We start from the raw sequence: 15,604 nt of genomic DNA on the forward strand, positions 1-15,604 counted from the left end.
TTTTGTCCAGATATATGCCCACAGGTGGGATTGCTGGATCATATAGCAACTCTATTTTTAGTTCCTTAAGGAACCTCCATAATGTTCTCCATAGTGACTTCACCAATTTACATCCCCACCAAGAGTGTAGCAGGGTTCCTTTTTCTCCTGGTATGCTTGTTTTAAATCTGACCCTCTCTGATGTGTGTTCTGGGTTAATGGAGGCTTCTGTATTATCTTTTTAAGAAGAAGCTTTGGTGTAGACAATCCCTATTTTATTAGTTAAGGGGATGCTGGGTGTATTACCCTGAGAACCTGATAAACCCTGAAATCTTAGTGGTTTAATACCAAAGAAGTTTTCCCCTCCTGCAAAGCCCGGCTGGTGTTTCTGATCTGCAGGCAGCTCTGCTCTATCAGTAATCCCAGGGCTCAGGTTCCCTCCAGCATGTGATCTACCCTCTTCAACAGGTAACCTACATGTTGGTTCGGTGAAAGAGCATGGACAGTTGTATGTGGGTGCTTTTGAAGGGCAGGCTAGGAATTGGATCACATCTTCTTTGCTCACATCCCATTGGCCCCAAATCTGTAATATGACCACACACTACAGCAAAGGACACTAGGAAACGTGACCTAGCTGTGTGCCCACAAGGTAGAGGAAATGGGTTTGGGACCGTCATGTTACCTTTGCCATATCCCACTGGATTTTTGTATCAGAAACAGAGAAGAAATACAAACAAAAATAATGAAATAAAGAGTTGACGGGTTTTCCAGATAATTTTGTTACCATAGGTAATTCTACATAATTTTAGATGCAAAATTGTATTACTCCTGATATCAGGCTCTGCATTCTACCCTTCCCCAAAATGCATACATTAATTATCCAGGCCGTTGGTTATATGAGTCCAAGGAGTTGCTTTTGTCCCCACAATTCTTGCTATAATATCATTTCCCCTGTTAATTGATCCAAACGTGTTAACACTAAGAAACTACTTCTACATATAAGTTGAGTTAGACAATTTTGTTGAGGTGGGGGGAAACAAATAGACTCTGGATAAAAGCTGAGTCAAAATAGTGGTTCTGTGTAATTTGGGACAGGTCACCTAGCTTGTCCAGCCTTGGTTCCTTTATCTATAAAATGGAGAGAAGGAAGCAAAGAGAATAGACTGTAGAGATCCGATCTGTGCCAGCCCTAAGATCCAGCAGTTCTTGGGAGGCAAATAATGGTGAGAAAATTTTGGAGACGATTCTAGTATTTGGGCTGGTTTCCCTCCAATCTGCATTAGCAATTCTAGCCCTATTTTCAGACTGCTTGTTCCACAAGGGAACTGCCCTCACAACCAACCAATGAGCAAAGGTCCTTGGCTTCCCTCTGATTGGATCAACTTAAGTCATGTGCTCACCTCAGCCAATCACTAAACCCCAGAGGATGCCAGGTCCTGGGCGTTTCATATACTTTCTTCTCCATCCCTGGCACTGGGGATGGGGTCAGTCCCACCCAAACCACAAGTCTGCAACCCAGTGGAGGGGAAGGATGGGAAGGATGTTGTGAGGGGAGCAACCCACAATAGTCACTACAAACTGCATCATTTTTTCACTTCACTTTGCCACACAAACACACAATGTCTGGGTGTCTGGTTTCTAAAAAAGCAATAAAAGAATTCAGGCTGGGGACACATTGACCAAGACTAAGTGGGATGCCCATGGCAGAGGGGCCACATAGCTCCTGGCTGATAGCAGGGCTTGTGGTTAAGTATCTTACTCCAAATGGATAGGATATTTTCCTATTTGTATGCCTATAAGAAATCTATGGCTTTTATATTCCATTTAAAAATACCAGCCTCTTGGATGATTAGGCTTAATTGAAACTTAACTTGAGGGCAACCCATCCTAGAAATATGGCGGACTAGAATCACAGTGCAACAGGAGTGATTATTTATTTTAAACCTCATTTTACCAGGACCAGATGTCCTGTCCACAGTGAACAGAGACATTTGATGATATTTCCCAACAGACCTAAGACATTAATCCTCTAAAACCCCCTCCACTCAGCAGGGACAAATGCAAGGGTGATCCGGAAAGGAGACTTGATGTTTGTACGTAGCTTGTGCAAACCATTTAACTGGTTTTGCGGGAATGAAGTGATGGGAGGTCTTGGCACCAGGAATTTGGGTGACTGAGTCATTGAGAAAGAAAGTTACAAACCTCAGAATGTTTTTCTGGGAACTCATGGGCATAGCCCCCCCAAAATGGATATATTATGGAAGGTTAATTCCCACCGTAGTCAGCAGCACCAGCTGTTTGAGAAATCCTGATGGAGAAAAGCAGGGCAAGCTGAAAGATCAGTGACCAGAACAATCCCTGTCTCCAAATTAATAGCAGTCTTATATATTTGGAAGCAGTTCACTGTTTTTTAATTGATTTAAGGCCCCAAAGGTGTGCCTAATGAATGTGATAAGTGCAGATTACTAAAATCACCATAAAAACCAGAGAGGCATGAGGGAATAATGGATTTTGGATAATTTGCATATATTTTCATTAAGAAAAAAAAATCTCTGAGGCAGAATACTTTCTAAACATACCTGCTTCTGCCCTTCTTCTCTTGTTACCCACCTGAGTTTGACTGCTATGTAGCTTTGGTCAGCTTTATTTCTGATTATGCCACAGTGGTTTTTGGACATGAGCTGAGGATGTGGAAATCTTACTATGGTTTTGCCTTCTTCTCTCTGTTGTCACTCTCAAGAGAGGAAAGACTTCTTAATTAAAATTAAGATGAACAAACAGGGACTTCCCTGGTGGAGCAGTGGTTAAGAATCCGCCTGCCAATGCAGGGGACACGGGTTCGAGACCTGGTCCAGGAAGATCCCACATGCCTCGGAACAGCTAAACCCGTGCATCACAACTACTGAGCCCACACGCCGCAACTACTGAAGCCCATGCGCCTAGAGCCCCTTCTCCGCAACAAGAGAAGCCACCGCAATGAGAAACCCATGCACCGCAACAAAGAGCAGCCGCCGCTCACCGCAACTAGAGAAAGCCCGTGCGCAGCAACGAAGACCCAAAGCAGCCAAAAATAAATAAATAAATTTATAAAAGAAAAAACTCCTGTGAGATGGAAGGAGAACAGGACAGGCTGTGCAAAAAAGAGATTTGATTGTGATTGAGAATGTTGGATGTCTTATGTGTATTATGTTCTGTGGCCATTGTGTAAAAGCGGCCACAGCCCCATGTTTTTTTCACCTGGGATTCCCTCCGGCCAGTCATTCCATTGTGCAAATAGAGTACGAAATATCTGCAGAAGCAACAGATATTGGTTAGGAGTCCCCTGCAAGTAGAACAAATTGAACCGCGATGGTAAGCGAGAATTCAAGACATAAACTGCCCACCTCCGGAGCTGGCCATATAGTGTATTTTCAAGTAAATGGAATAGAGATTTTACAGCCGAATAATGTTCACCGTTTGAACCTTAGAAATCAATATATTTATTTATAAAGTTTGGCCTTTTGCAGAAATGCTGTTGGAATTGTCTTCAGAGATCGTTTTGAGTGACATGAGAGAACCAGTCTATTTTATAACCTTGGCTTTAAAAGAAAATAATCCTTTTGCTGATATTCATCTATTTTACTCAACATCTTTGGCACTAACTGTCATGTAACTATTTTGAAACAAATCAAATCTACCCTCAAAGCAGGTGAATTACTTTTGGTTGCCAGGAGCTTTCACACACAGCAAATCTGTGGAAGTACCATTACCTGCCTTCTACAGCTGTGAAAACCCACCAACATAACAATCACGATGTGAGAAAGCCAGGATTTGAACTCTGATCTACGTGACTGCAAAAGTCCAGGCACTTTTCATTGTGTTATCGTCCTTTGCAAGAGGGAAATTTTCTTCTTACGAAGATATTTGAAGGAATGTTTTGTAGATCCTGAAGGCAATTTCTGAAAATTAATTTTAGAAATGTTTTGAATAATGAAAGCTGAGTAGGAGCTATTCACCTCTCCATTTCAATGATGGTAGAATTCATTTGAATGTAGAAGCTCAGTTTCTTTAAAAAAATTAGTATTATCACTGACAGTTTTTTCAAAGTGTGGTCCTGAACCCTGTGCATTGGAATCACCTAGAGCTGGTATTGCCCTTTGACTTAGGTAAGACTAATGCCCCATCAAAACTCTGGGTCACATAAGGCCCTGCTCTGGCTTTCCTCCAGCTGTACCTCTTCCCATGAGGCAACATGCATCCCTAAGGCCACAACCCCACTCCATCCAGATCATGCTCTGGCTACTCAGGACCTAGGACTCCCCACTAAACTCAAGGGATCATGACAAGGACACCCACTCTTACCACGGTGGTGTGTGTGGTGTGACCACACGTGTTGGCATGAGGCCCCTCATTCTACAGGAGGGGCTGGTCGGGGGACAGAAGGGGGTCCTGTAAAGGTGGGTCTTGGGCAGGTCAGGGCTTGGCCTTCCAGCTCCTTATTTGTTGAGCAGGAGGATGGAACATCTGTTATCTAACAGTTTAACTGAAATTTTAATGAATATATAGAAATATGGGATGGTGCCTCTATTTGTACTCCTACCCAAGGCCCCATAAGTGTCAGGCCAGGCCTGCCTCTGGGGTTGACAAGATGCAGATTCCCAGCACCTTTCAGAATCAGAGGCTTTGGGGGCACAGCCGGGGAGTCTGCATGTTAACCTGCTCCCCAGGTGATGCTCTTGTGCCCCATGGTTTGAAAGCCAGTTCTTGAAGGTCACTCTAAGACCGTGTGTCAGAGATCCTCTGACTGCTTCTTCACAGGCTGGGGCTTCAGCATGGGCACCAATTACCACTTCCACAGCTGGAGAGTGTTTGTCATCGTCTGCGCTCTGCCCTGCACTGTGTCCATGGTGGCCCTGAAGTTCATGCCAGAGAGCCCGAGGTTTCTGCTAGAGGTGAGTCAGCGCCCCCAACCCGTGTGAGGGCAATGGAACAGCGACAGGAGCTAGCCCTGCTGCTCCAGCCCCTTGGTCCCATGTTGGATGACCTGGCCCATCATTAAATCCATCGTGATGGTTGCACGCCTGGGATTCAAGGACAGCCGGAGCCGGAGGGACTCAGGAGCTTACTGAGCACAGAGCAGCAGCACTGCTCCCGGAGGCTGGGTGGAGCTGGAGGGGGCTCTGCTGAGGATGCTTCTGGCACCCACTCTCCCCAGAGGTCCTGATTATGAGGCTCTTCAAAGCTGCATGCAGTTTTTCCATGTTACGGCTGTGAGCTGGGTTGTAAATCTGTCACTGCTCCCAAGCCCTTCAAGACTCTTGGCTTTGCAGGACCTCTCTCCTCCAGAAAGCTGCTCCCGGAGTCCTGTGAGGTTTCCAGTTTGGTGGTGGTGGTGGTGAGGCTCTCGTGCTTGCGGTAGTCAGACAGGCAGGGCTGGTGGAGGGGCGATAGGACTTGAAGGCTCTTACAGCCCCAATTCTCAGAGTCTTCTTATAAGCCTCCTTCTAGCTTTCTGCAGACTGACCCTCCTTGTTGAATTTCTTCTTTCATCCCATTGATCAGGTTCCAGATGCAGCAAAAGGTTTTTTTATCCATGCTTATCTCAAAAGCTACCCTTCATTGTGTATGAGTTTCCTAGGGCTGCTCTAACAAAGGCACACAAACCGAGGGGCTCATAGTAAGAGAAATTTATTGTCTCACAGGTCTGTTGGCTAAAAGTCCCCAACCAAGGTGTTGGCAGGGCCACACTCCCTTGGAAGCCCTTAGGGCAAGCTTTACTTGCCTCTTTCAACTTCTGGTGGGTTGCTTGCAGTTTTTGGCATTCCTTGGCTTGCAGCTGTTTCACTCCAGTCTCTGCCTTTGTCACCACACGGTGTTCTCTCTATGTGTCTCTGGGTCTTCACATGGGCTTCTTCTTATAGGGACACCAGTCATGTTGGATTAGGGGTGCACCCTACCCCAGTATGACCTCATCTTAATTAATTACATCTGCAGCAACCCTGCTTCCAAATAAGGTCACATTCTGGGGTACTGGCAGCTAGAACTTCAACATATTTTTAGGGTTGGGGACATAGTTCAACCCATCACATGTTGTGTCTTTGCTTTGTCCTGCCAGGGAGGAACATGGCTCCCACCCTGCAGTCTATTCAACCTTAAACTACGAGTAGTTACTCACAGCCTATAATGATAATAGTACCCAGCATTTACACCTTGAAGGTACAACCTTACTATCCTTCCAAGATGGGCTGTGACAGAAACTTGTCCTAGTCTTTCACAAGCCCTAGATAGTAACACATCCATGGCCAATCGCCTCAGACTTGGGTATCAGCACCTGTGGGGCTTGTAGGGTTTTCCACCCCTAATCAGCAAAAGACTGTTCATGTCTCTCTCCTTGGTTTTACCAGATGGGCAAACACGATGAAGCCTGGATGATTCTCAAGCACGTTCACGACACCAACATGAGGGCTAAGGGGGCCCCAGAGAAGGTGTTCACGGTGAGTGCATGGTCACCTATGCCAACAGGAGGGGGCCTCTCCTCTTCACTGCTTTGGTTTGCTAAAAAATAATTTTATTATATAAGCATATCCCAGAAAATTTGTCAAAAGGGGAATAAAGCCCCTGACATTCCTATTACTGCATCATAATTATTCTTTGCATTTTGATGGATACCTTCTTGGTACTGCTAAGTGTTCAAATATGGCAAAGGGAAAAACTAGCTATATTCATATGGGGATAACCATATGTACATATATTCACATATATCAATGCATATAGATTATTTAGGAGTACTTATCAGCATTCTATATGTGTCTCATAGTATTCAGAATCATCCTTTTAACGGACATTAATATTAGAAACATTAACACAGTTTTCGTAAACATGTCCCCAATGTTAGAGATGCATATGCCCTGTTTTATTACCTTGTTCCTGCAAATATTGCTGCAGTGAACCTTTTCCTGCACATAGTTCCTTTCATGTTCTGGGTTTGTTTTCTAAGAGTAGACTCCTAGAAATAAAATGAGTGGCTCAAACAGCATGAGTATTTTTATAGCTCTTGAGATGCATTGCAAATTACATTTCAGTAGGGTTGCAATGATCTGTGATACCTCCAATGATAGGATACCTGTTTCTCAGCATCCTTACCAGCATTGGCTGTTAGCCTGGATTTTCTTTCTCACTAGTTTAAAAAATGAAAAACTAGCCAATGGCAGTTTCCACGGGGAGGTCCCGTTAGTTACCATGAACTGTGCTCTTCCCACCAAGCTGTGGCCAATCACGAGGAATACCCACGGCAGGGTCCCTGTGCACCTGTCTGCATGACCCCCTTTTAGACCAACTCCAAATCCATTTCTTCAAGGAAGCCTTCCTGAGTTAACTCCCACCTACTCCAATTCACTGCTTTTACTTCTTTGGCTTCCATAATTTGAGTCTGGAGTAAAACACTTTTTCTTGTTAAACTGTTACTTGAAACCCCTGATTCTCAGGCAGGACCCCATAGCAGCTAAGAATCTACAACCTGAAGCCAGACCAGTTTGGGTCCAAATCCTGATTTTAACATGTTCTAGCTGTGTGGCCTTAGGCAAGGTACTGTCTGTGCCTTATTTTCTTCACTGGGAAAAGAGGGATAACAATGTCTATGAATACAGTTATGGTAAGGATTAAAATCAAGCACCTAAACTGTGCCTGGCTTAGAGTAAATACTACATAGATGTTAACTATTATCCAAATATTTTATGTCGTATTTTTTAATAAATAAACTCAAATAATAGATTTTATAGAAAGTTGTCCAGTGGCATATTTCCCCAATTCCAACACTCCTAAAATTATCTAAAATATGGGACCAGTCCTTTTATCACAAACATTTATTAAGAAGCACCATTAACAATATTTATAGACTTTCCGGTTGGATAAACGAAATGTAATTGAAAATAGAACTTTTAGCTTGTTCATTTTCTTAATCCTTCCTCAATTAACTTTCTTATTAAAAATTTCCCACACTTAAAAGAAAAGGGAAGAAGAAGCACAATTAGCAGAGCTACTCCAAATGAAAGATGATAAGGGAACTGGTGGTTCTCCCAACCTCCCATCCCCGCCGCTCCCTGTGATGGGTTTTCATGCTGCAGCTGGACTGCAGGTCTGGACCCCAGATGCTAGCAGGAGTGCCCTGTCCCCTGGGGTCTGGGTATGCTTGGTTCAGTCCTGCCTCCCACCCCCACCCATTCTATAGCCTTCTCTCCAAGCTCCTGCTTATTCCTAGGAGATGTTACTGAGTCTTTGGGTGTAACCTCTGCTTTTAGTAGATTTCACCCTTTCTCAGGAAAAGGGAATTAAAAAGGTCACGGGCTCAGTATTTCCAAACCGACTTGATGATCATAGTAATTTTGTAGAAGAGGATGACTGTATGGGCCAGGAAAAAAAAAAGAAAAGGGGGCTTCCCTGGTGGCGCAGTGGTTGGGAGTCCACCTGTCGATGCGGGGGACGCGGGTCCGTGCCCCGGTCTGGGAGGATCCTGCGTGTCGCGGGGCGGCTGGGCCCGTGCGCCATGGCCGCTGAGTCTGGGCGTCCGGAGCCTGTGCTCCGCGACGGGAGAGGCCACGGCAGTGAGAGGCCCGCGTACCAGAAAAAAAAAAAAAGAAAGAAAGAAAGAAAAGAAAAGAAAAACAGCCTGAAAGTGTTCCTGACCTCAGACAGCTGGGCAGTGGCTGGAGTCAGGAGTGATACTCAGCCCTGCCGAATGGGGTCGTCTGCTATGATCCTGTGCGCTCCCCTCTGTAGACGGTACTCACAGTAAACATGCTCAGGGGCCTGGAGGAAGAGCTTAGGGTAGGCCAGGCTCTTAGTGTGAGCCCTGGATGTGGCCCTCCTTACATCCACCTTGGAGCTGATGGGGTTCAGGACATGATACCCCAAGATATGGCACCTCGGCATATTGAATATGGTAAGCTGAAGGAGTTTGAGAAAACAGCAGAAGTAGAAATGTCACTCTGACCTCCCCCTGCTCCCCCTTCTTCCCTGAAACAGACCATAAATCTCCCACATGGAAGGTGCTCTCCGGGCACCAGGAGGAAAGAAGACATTGTTCTCAGCAGAGATGGGGAACTTAGGGCCAAGAAGGCCTTATCAACAAACCTTGTTAAACTAACCCTTATCATCCTAATTACTTCTTCACCATTTCTTCACCCTAGCCCAAATCCCTTTGTCTTGTCAGTTCTTCACAAATTTACTGTTTCTACAAGGTATAAAAACTTCCTGGGCTGGTCACTTCTTCGGGGCTTCATTCTCTTGTGAAGGCTCCCACGGACATGTAAAAACTCAGTAAAATGTGGATGCTTTACTCCTGTTAATCTCTCTTTGCCAGTTTAGCTTCCAGAGCCAGCCAGGGAGCCTTAGAGGGTAGAGGAATACTTTCCCCTCCCCTACAGAGCCCTGGCTTTCACCAGCCCCTGTCGCTACTTCACAAGCTTCTGAACAGCCCCCTGGCAGGTGTCCACTGAAACACCTTTGGAAAGGGGGTGGGTTGAAGTGTTCATCTGAGAACCCATGCTCTGCAAGGCTGGGGTGAGCACGGACCGCACAGACTGTATTCTACTTTAGACTGAAGCAAAGCCAAGTATCCTAGTTAATTGTAAATTAGAGTAATTATGCTTGCAAGTTGTCAACACACCCACTCCCAAGATCCCTAGGGAATAGGGTGTTATTTTCCCCAGGAGCAAAACAAAGACAGAATTTGCATTTCCTTCCCCCCCTCCCCCACCCGCACCTCAGGCACGTGGGATCTTAGTTCCCTGACCAGGGATTGAACCCGCGCCGCCTGTGGTGCAAGCACAGAGTCTTAACCACTGGACCTCCGGGAAGTCCCATTTAGTGAGATGCTTCGTGACTTGGGGTCAACCTTCTCCTCGGCCTCTTTCGGCTGCAGCTGGGTTCTTGGTCTCCCTGGGATACCTAATAACACAAAGACCAGTTCCAGCCAAGAGTCCCACTGGAGGTTCTGCTGCATTCTCTCTCCTGTGTCCCTGTGTGGGCCTGGGCAGAAGAGCATTTGCAAAGGCCACACACCCAGGAATGGCAGGACCAGCCCAGGAGGCTCTGGCATGCTTATATACCTGTGATTTTTAGGAAGAGCACCTATGTTTTTACCAGGTTCTCAAAAGGGTATCCGGCCCTCCCAAGAGAAGAACCACTGTTTTCAGTGTTTAGAAAAACAAAGCCGAGCCATCCTAGGCTCAGGGCTTGGGAATTAAAGAAGCAATTGTCCCTAATTCAGGGACTGTATTTTCCCCTGTGGATATCCAGCCTCATCTCTCTCTTTGTCTCCTCACATTCTCAGTCCCTTGGCTGAAGAAAGAGATGGAGACACTTACGACTAAAGCCTTTTCTCCCTAGAAAGAAAGGTTTGTTGGAGGAGGTGATAGAAACTGGTTTTGAATTTTTTGAGTACACTCTTCTATTTTCCTCTGAATTGGTCTGCATGCACGGACCTTGATAACTTGGCTAAGAGTTTGTGTGGTCAGGAATCTCCTTAACATGATGGTTAGTTATAGAATGCAGTGGTTGTCTTAAACATTGATTAAAATGAAAATCGCTGTCGTAATGAGTCAGGTTTGCTCCCTGGGGCTACTTGCTGACATTGGACAAATTAACACTTTCCGGGGCCCTTGGTGGAGCCCTGAGATATACAGCCTTATTTCCATTCCCTATCTCTTTGATTTCCTCCAGGAAAACCAGGGGTAGCAAGGAAGACATAATTTCTCTCTCTTTCTAAAAATTAAGGTATAATTGACAGATAGCATTATATTAGTTGCAGGTGCACCACATAATGATTCAGTTATTTGTATACATTGCAAAATGATCACCACAATAAGTCTCGTTACCATCTGTCACCACACATTTACAAACAGATTTTTTCTTGTGATGAGGACTTTTAAGATTTACTTTCTTAGCAACTTTCAAGTGATGAATACTGTATTATTAACTATAGTCACCATGCTCTAGTACATCCCCATGATTTATTTTATAACTGAAAATTTGTACCTTTGATGCCTTTCTCCTATTTTATCCACCCCCACCCCCTCTCCCCTCTGGGAACCACCAGTCTGTTCGCTGTATCTATGAGCTTGGTTTTCTGTTTTGTTTTGTTTATTTGTTTGATTCCGAATATAAATGGGATCATAGGGTATTTGTCTTTCTCTGTCTGACTTATTTCACGTACGTAATGCCCTCGATGTCCATCTATGTTGTCGCAAATGGCAAGATTTTTTTTTTAATTTTTTGTGGCTGGGTAGTATTCCATTGTGTGTGTGTTTGCGTGGGTGGGTGTGTATCACATTGTTATCCATTCACCTGTTGATGGCCACTTAGGTTGTTTCCATATCTTCACTTTTATAAATAATACTGCAGTGAACATGGGAATGCAGATATCTTTTCGAGTTAGTGTTTTCACTTCCTTCAGATAAATACCCAGAAGTGGAATTGCTGGATCATATGGTAGTTCCATTTTAAATTTTGGGGGGAACCTCTATACTACTTCCCATAGTGGCTGCACCAATTTACATCCCCACCAACAACGCAGAAGGATTTCCTTTTCCCCACATCCTTGTCAACACTTGTTATTTCTTGTCTTTTTGATAATAACCATTCTAGCAGGTGTGAGGTGATATCTCATTGTAGTTTTGATTTGCAGTTCCCTGATGATTAGTGATGTTGAGCATTTTTTTCACGTACCTGTTGGCCAGCTGTATGTCTTCTTTGGAAAACTGTCTATTCAGATCCTCTGTCCATTTTTTAATTGGATCTTTTTGTTTTGTTTTTTTTTGCTATTGAGTTGCATGAGTTCTTTTTATATTTTGGATATTAGTCTCTTATCAGATATATGATTTGCAAGTATTTTCTCCCATTCAATAAATTGCCTTTTCGTTTTGTTGATGATTTCCTTTGCTGTGCAGAAGGAGGACATAATGTCTTTTATTCTGCTGTGTTTTAAAAATGTCTTGCATAGCAAACCCCCTTTCCTAACACACACACACAAACACACACACACACACTGTTGCCTATATGGGTTCTAGATTTCTGTGATGTTAATATCCATTAAGGATAGACTTGTGAATTTTAAGGTGGAGTCAACTCTACTATGGGCAAATCAGATATAAACAGGAATTCAGTGTATTTCCCAAAGCCATAATTGAGTGAAAAAACTCTGATTCATTTTGTCTGCAGTGGGACATAGCCACCTGAGAAAGATCCCTAAGAGATGCTATGTACAATTTTGGCTAAGAATTACTGAACTGTAGGGTCACCGAAAGCTCCTCTAGCCCTAAGTAAGTTAATAAAGTCAGTTACATTAAACTAAAAATTGAAAAGTCAAAGTGGGGTTAAGATTCTCTAGCCAATCTTTGCTTTACAGGTTTCCAACATTAAAACTCCCAAGCAAATGGATGAATTCATTGAGATCCAAAGTTCAACAGGGACTTGGTACCAGCGCTGGCTAGTCAGATTCAAGACCACTTTCAAGCAGGTACAGCTGGGGACCTGGGGTTGTTGAGAGGGAGGCTCTATGGAAATCTGTAACGTCAGTGGGTGAAGAATAGAGATCCTGAACACCCCCATCAACCCAAGACAGTGTGGTGGGCAGGAAGCTACCTTGGATAGGGACTTTCGGGTCCTAGCCCATGCTTATCTGTGAGCCCTTGAGCCACAAACTATAAACCTTCGTTTCTTTTCTTTGTTCTTCCTTCCCAAGGCAGAGATTTTGAATGTAGGTGCAATGTCTAGTGTGAGTAAAAACCTTTCTCTCTAGCACCTTCTCATTAAGTAATCCATAGGAAGAAAGGAGTGGTTAAAGAAATGACCCCTTTGAGATTTGTTGGTGATTTCTGAGAAAGTCTTCTTGAAGGGCAAGGCTCCTGTGAGGTGAATCAACTATTGAACACTGAGGCAGTCAATGGCCAGAGTCTCCTGAGCCTGGATAACCTTCTTGGTGTAAAAGGTGGTTCAATGTTTGGAATATCACCCATGCCCACTGGCGGGGAGCAGAACTCACTGCTCAAGGTTATTCACTGCCTTGACATCTCCACTCCATGTGCTTTTTGTCACATGCATGGAGCATGGTTGTGTTCCCAGATGCTACAGGACGGTTAGAAGTTGAGACCAGCCAGTAAGAAGAGAAGAGGCTTTCCTTGTTATTTGAGCAGAATTGCTGCCTCTGGAAGATAATGGGTTTAATTTAATAGAAAATATTAAAAATGAGCTCTTCCAAGTCACAAGTTTCTGCCTTCAACAACCCATCTCTTCTGTGTGTTATAGGTCTGGGAAAATGCTCTGTACTGTGTGATGGGGCCCTACAGGATGAACACACTGATTCTCGCCGTGGTCTGGTTCACCATGGCTTTAAGGTAAGGTCTGTCTTCCTTAAGTTCATTAATTTCCTCGTGCTTCAGGTGCCTCATCTATACACTGAGGGTTACAGTTGATTCTAACTTACAGAGTCTGTGTCAGATTGGATGATTTTGGCTCTAAGTAACAGGCAACCAACTCTAGTGGCTTCTACAACTAGGAAATTTCTGACCGTTTTTTAAAAATTTTGTATTTTATTAAAAAATTTTTTTTATTATTCTTTTACATCTTTATTAGAGTACAATTGCTTTACAATGTTGTGTTAGTTGCTGCTGTATAACAAAGTGAATCAGCTCTACGTATACATATATCCCCATATCTCCTCCCTCTTGCGTCTCCCTCCCTCACTCCCTATCCCACCCCCTAGGTGGTCACAAAGCACCGAGATGATCTCCCTGTGCTATGTGGCTGCTTCCCACTAGCTATCTGTTTTACATTTGGTAGTGCATATATGTCAACGCCACTCTCTCACTTCGTCCCAGCTTACCCTTCCCCCTCTCCGTGTCCTCAAGTATATTCCCTACGTCTGTGTCTATTACTGTCATGCCCCTAGGTTCTTCAGAACCATTTTTTTTTTTTTTTAGATTCCATATATATGTGTTAGCATACACTATTTGTTTTTCTCTTTCTGACTTACTTCACTCTGTAGGACAGACTCTAGGTCCATCCACTTCACTACAAATAACTCAATTTTGTTTCTTTTTATGGCTGAGTAATATTCCATTGTATATATGTGCCACATCTTCTTTATCCATTCATCTGTCGATGGACACTTAGGTTGCTTCCATGTCCTGGCTATTGTAAATAGTGCCGCAATGAGCATTGTGGTACATGTCTCTTTTTGAATTATGGTTTACTCAGGGTATATGCCCAGGAGTGGGATTGCTGGGTTGTATGGTGGTTCTATTTTTAGTTTTTTAAGGAGCTTCCATACTGTTCTCCATAGTGGCTGCATCAATTTACATTCCCACCAACAGTGCAAGAGGGTTCCCTTTTCTCCACACCCTTTCTAGCATTTATTGTTTGTAGAATTTTTGATGATGGCCATTCTGACTGGTGTGAGGTGATACCTCATTGTGGTTTTGATTTGCATTTCTCTAATGATTAGTGATCTTGAGCAGCTTTTCATGTGTTTGTTGGCAATCTGTATGTCTTCTTTGGAGAAATGTCTATTTAGGTCTTCTGCCCATTTTTGGATTGGGTTGTTTGTTTTCTTGATATTGAGCTATATGAGCTGCTTGTGTATTTTGAAGATTAATCCTCTGTCAGTTGCTTCGTTTGAAAATATTTTCTACCATTCTGAGGGTTGTCTTAAGTTTCATTAGGTACCATTTGTTTATTTTTGTTTTTATTTTCATTTCTCCAGGAGGTGGGTCAAAAAGGAAGGATCTTGCTGTGATATATGTCATAGAGTGTTCTGCCTATGTTTTCCTCTAAGAGTTTGATAGTGTCTGGCCTTACATTTAGGTCTTTAATCCATTTTGAGTTTATTTTTGTGTATTGTGTTAGGAAGTGTTCTAATTTCATTCTTTTACATGTAGCTGTCCAGTTTCCCCAGCACCACTTATTGAAGAGGCTGTCTTTTCTCTACTGTATATTCTTGCCTCCTTTATCAAAGATAAGGTGACCATATGTGTGTGGGTTTATCTCTGGTCTTTCTATCCTGTTCCATTGATCTATATTTCTGTTTTTATACAGTACCATACTGTCTTGTAGCTTTGTACTATAGTCTGAAGTCTGGGAGCCTGATTCCTCCAGCTCCATTTTTCTTTCTCAAGGTTGCTTTGGCTATTCAGGGTCTTTTGTGTTTCCATATAAATTGTGAAATATTTTGTTCTAGTTCTGTGAAAAATGCCGTTGGTAGTTTGATAGGGATTGCATTGAATCTGTATATTGCTTTGGGTAGTATAGTCATTTTCACAATGTTGATTCTTCCGATCCAAGAACATGGTACATCTCTCCATCTGTTGGCATCATCTTTAATTTCTTTCATCAGTGTCTTATAGTTTCCTGCATAGAGGTCTTTTGTCTCCTTAGGTAGGTTTATGCCTAGGTATTTTATTCTTTTTGTTGCAGTGGTAAATGGGAGTGATTCCTTAATTTCTCTTTCAGATTTTTCATCATTAGTGTATAGGAATGCAAGAGATTTCTGTGCATTAATTTTGTATCCTGCACCTTTACCAAATTCACTGATTAGCTCTAGTAGTTTTCTGGGAGCATCTTTAGAATTCTCTGTGTATAGTATCGTGTCATC

General features: G+C 43.3%; 1 protein-coding gene across 1 annotated transcript in view; it reads left to right on the forward strand.

Moving 5' to 3' along the window:
* SV2B (synaptic vesicle glycoprotein 2B) overlaps positions 1-15,604 on the forward strand; it is an 87,282-nt gene that overhangs the window by 37,682 nt on the left and 33,996 nt on the right. Inside the window, exons 4-7 of the mRNA XM_022598935.3 lie at positions 4,777-4,910; positions 6,363-6,452; positions 12,362-12,472; positions 13,261-13,349. Of these exons, the coding sequence (XP_022454643.2) occupies positions 4,777-4,910; positions 6,363-6,452; positions 12,362-12,472; positions 13,261-13,349 (424 nt within the window). The remainder of the gene's footprint in view (positions 1-4,776; positions 4,911-6,362; positions 6,453-12,361; positions 12,473-13,260; positions 13,350-15,604) is intronic.

The sequence above is a fragment of the Delphinapterus leucas genome, chromosome 2, assembly GCF_059928025.1.
Source record: "Delphinapterus leucas isolate spDelLeu-1000000601 "Yukka" chromosome 2, BTC_Dleu_Yukka2, whole genome shotgun sequence".
NCBI lineage: Eukaryota > Metazoa > Chordata > Mammalia > Artiodactyla > Monodontidae > Delphinapterus > Delphinapterus leucas.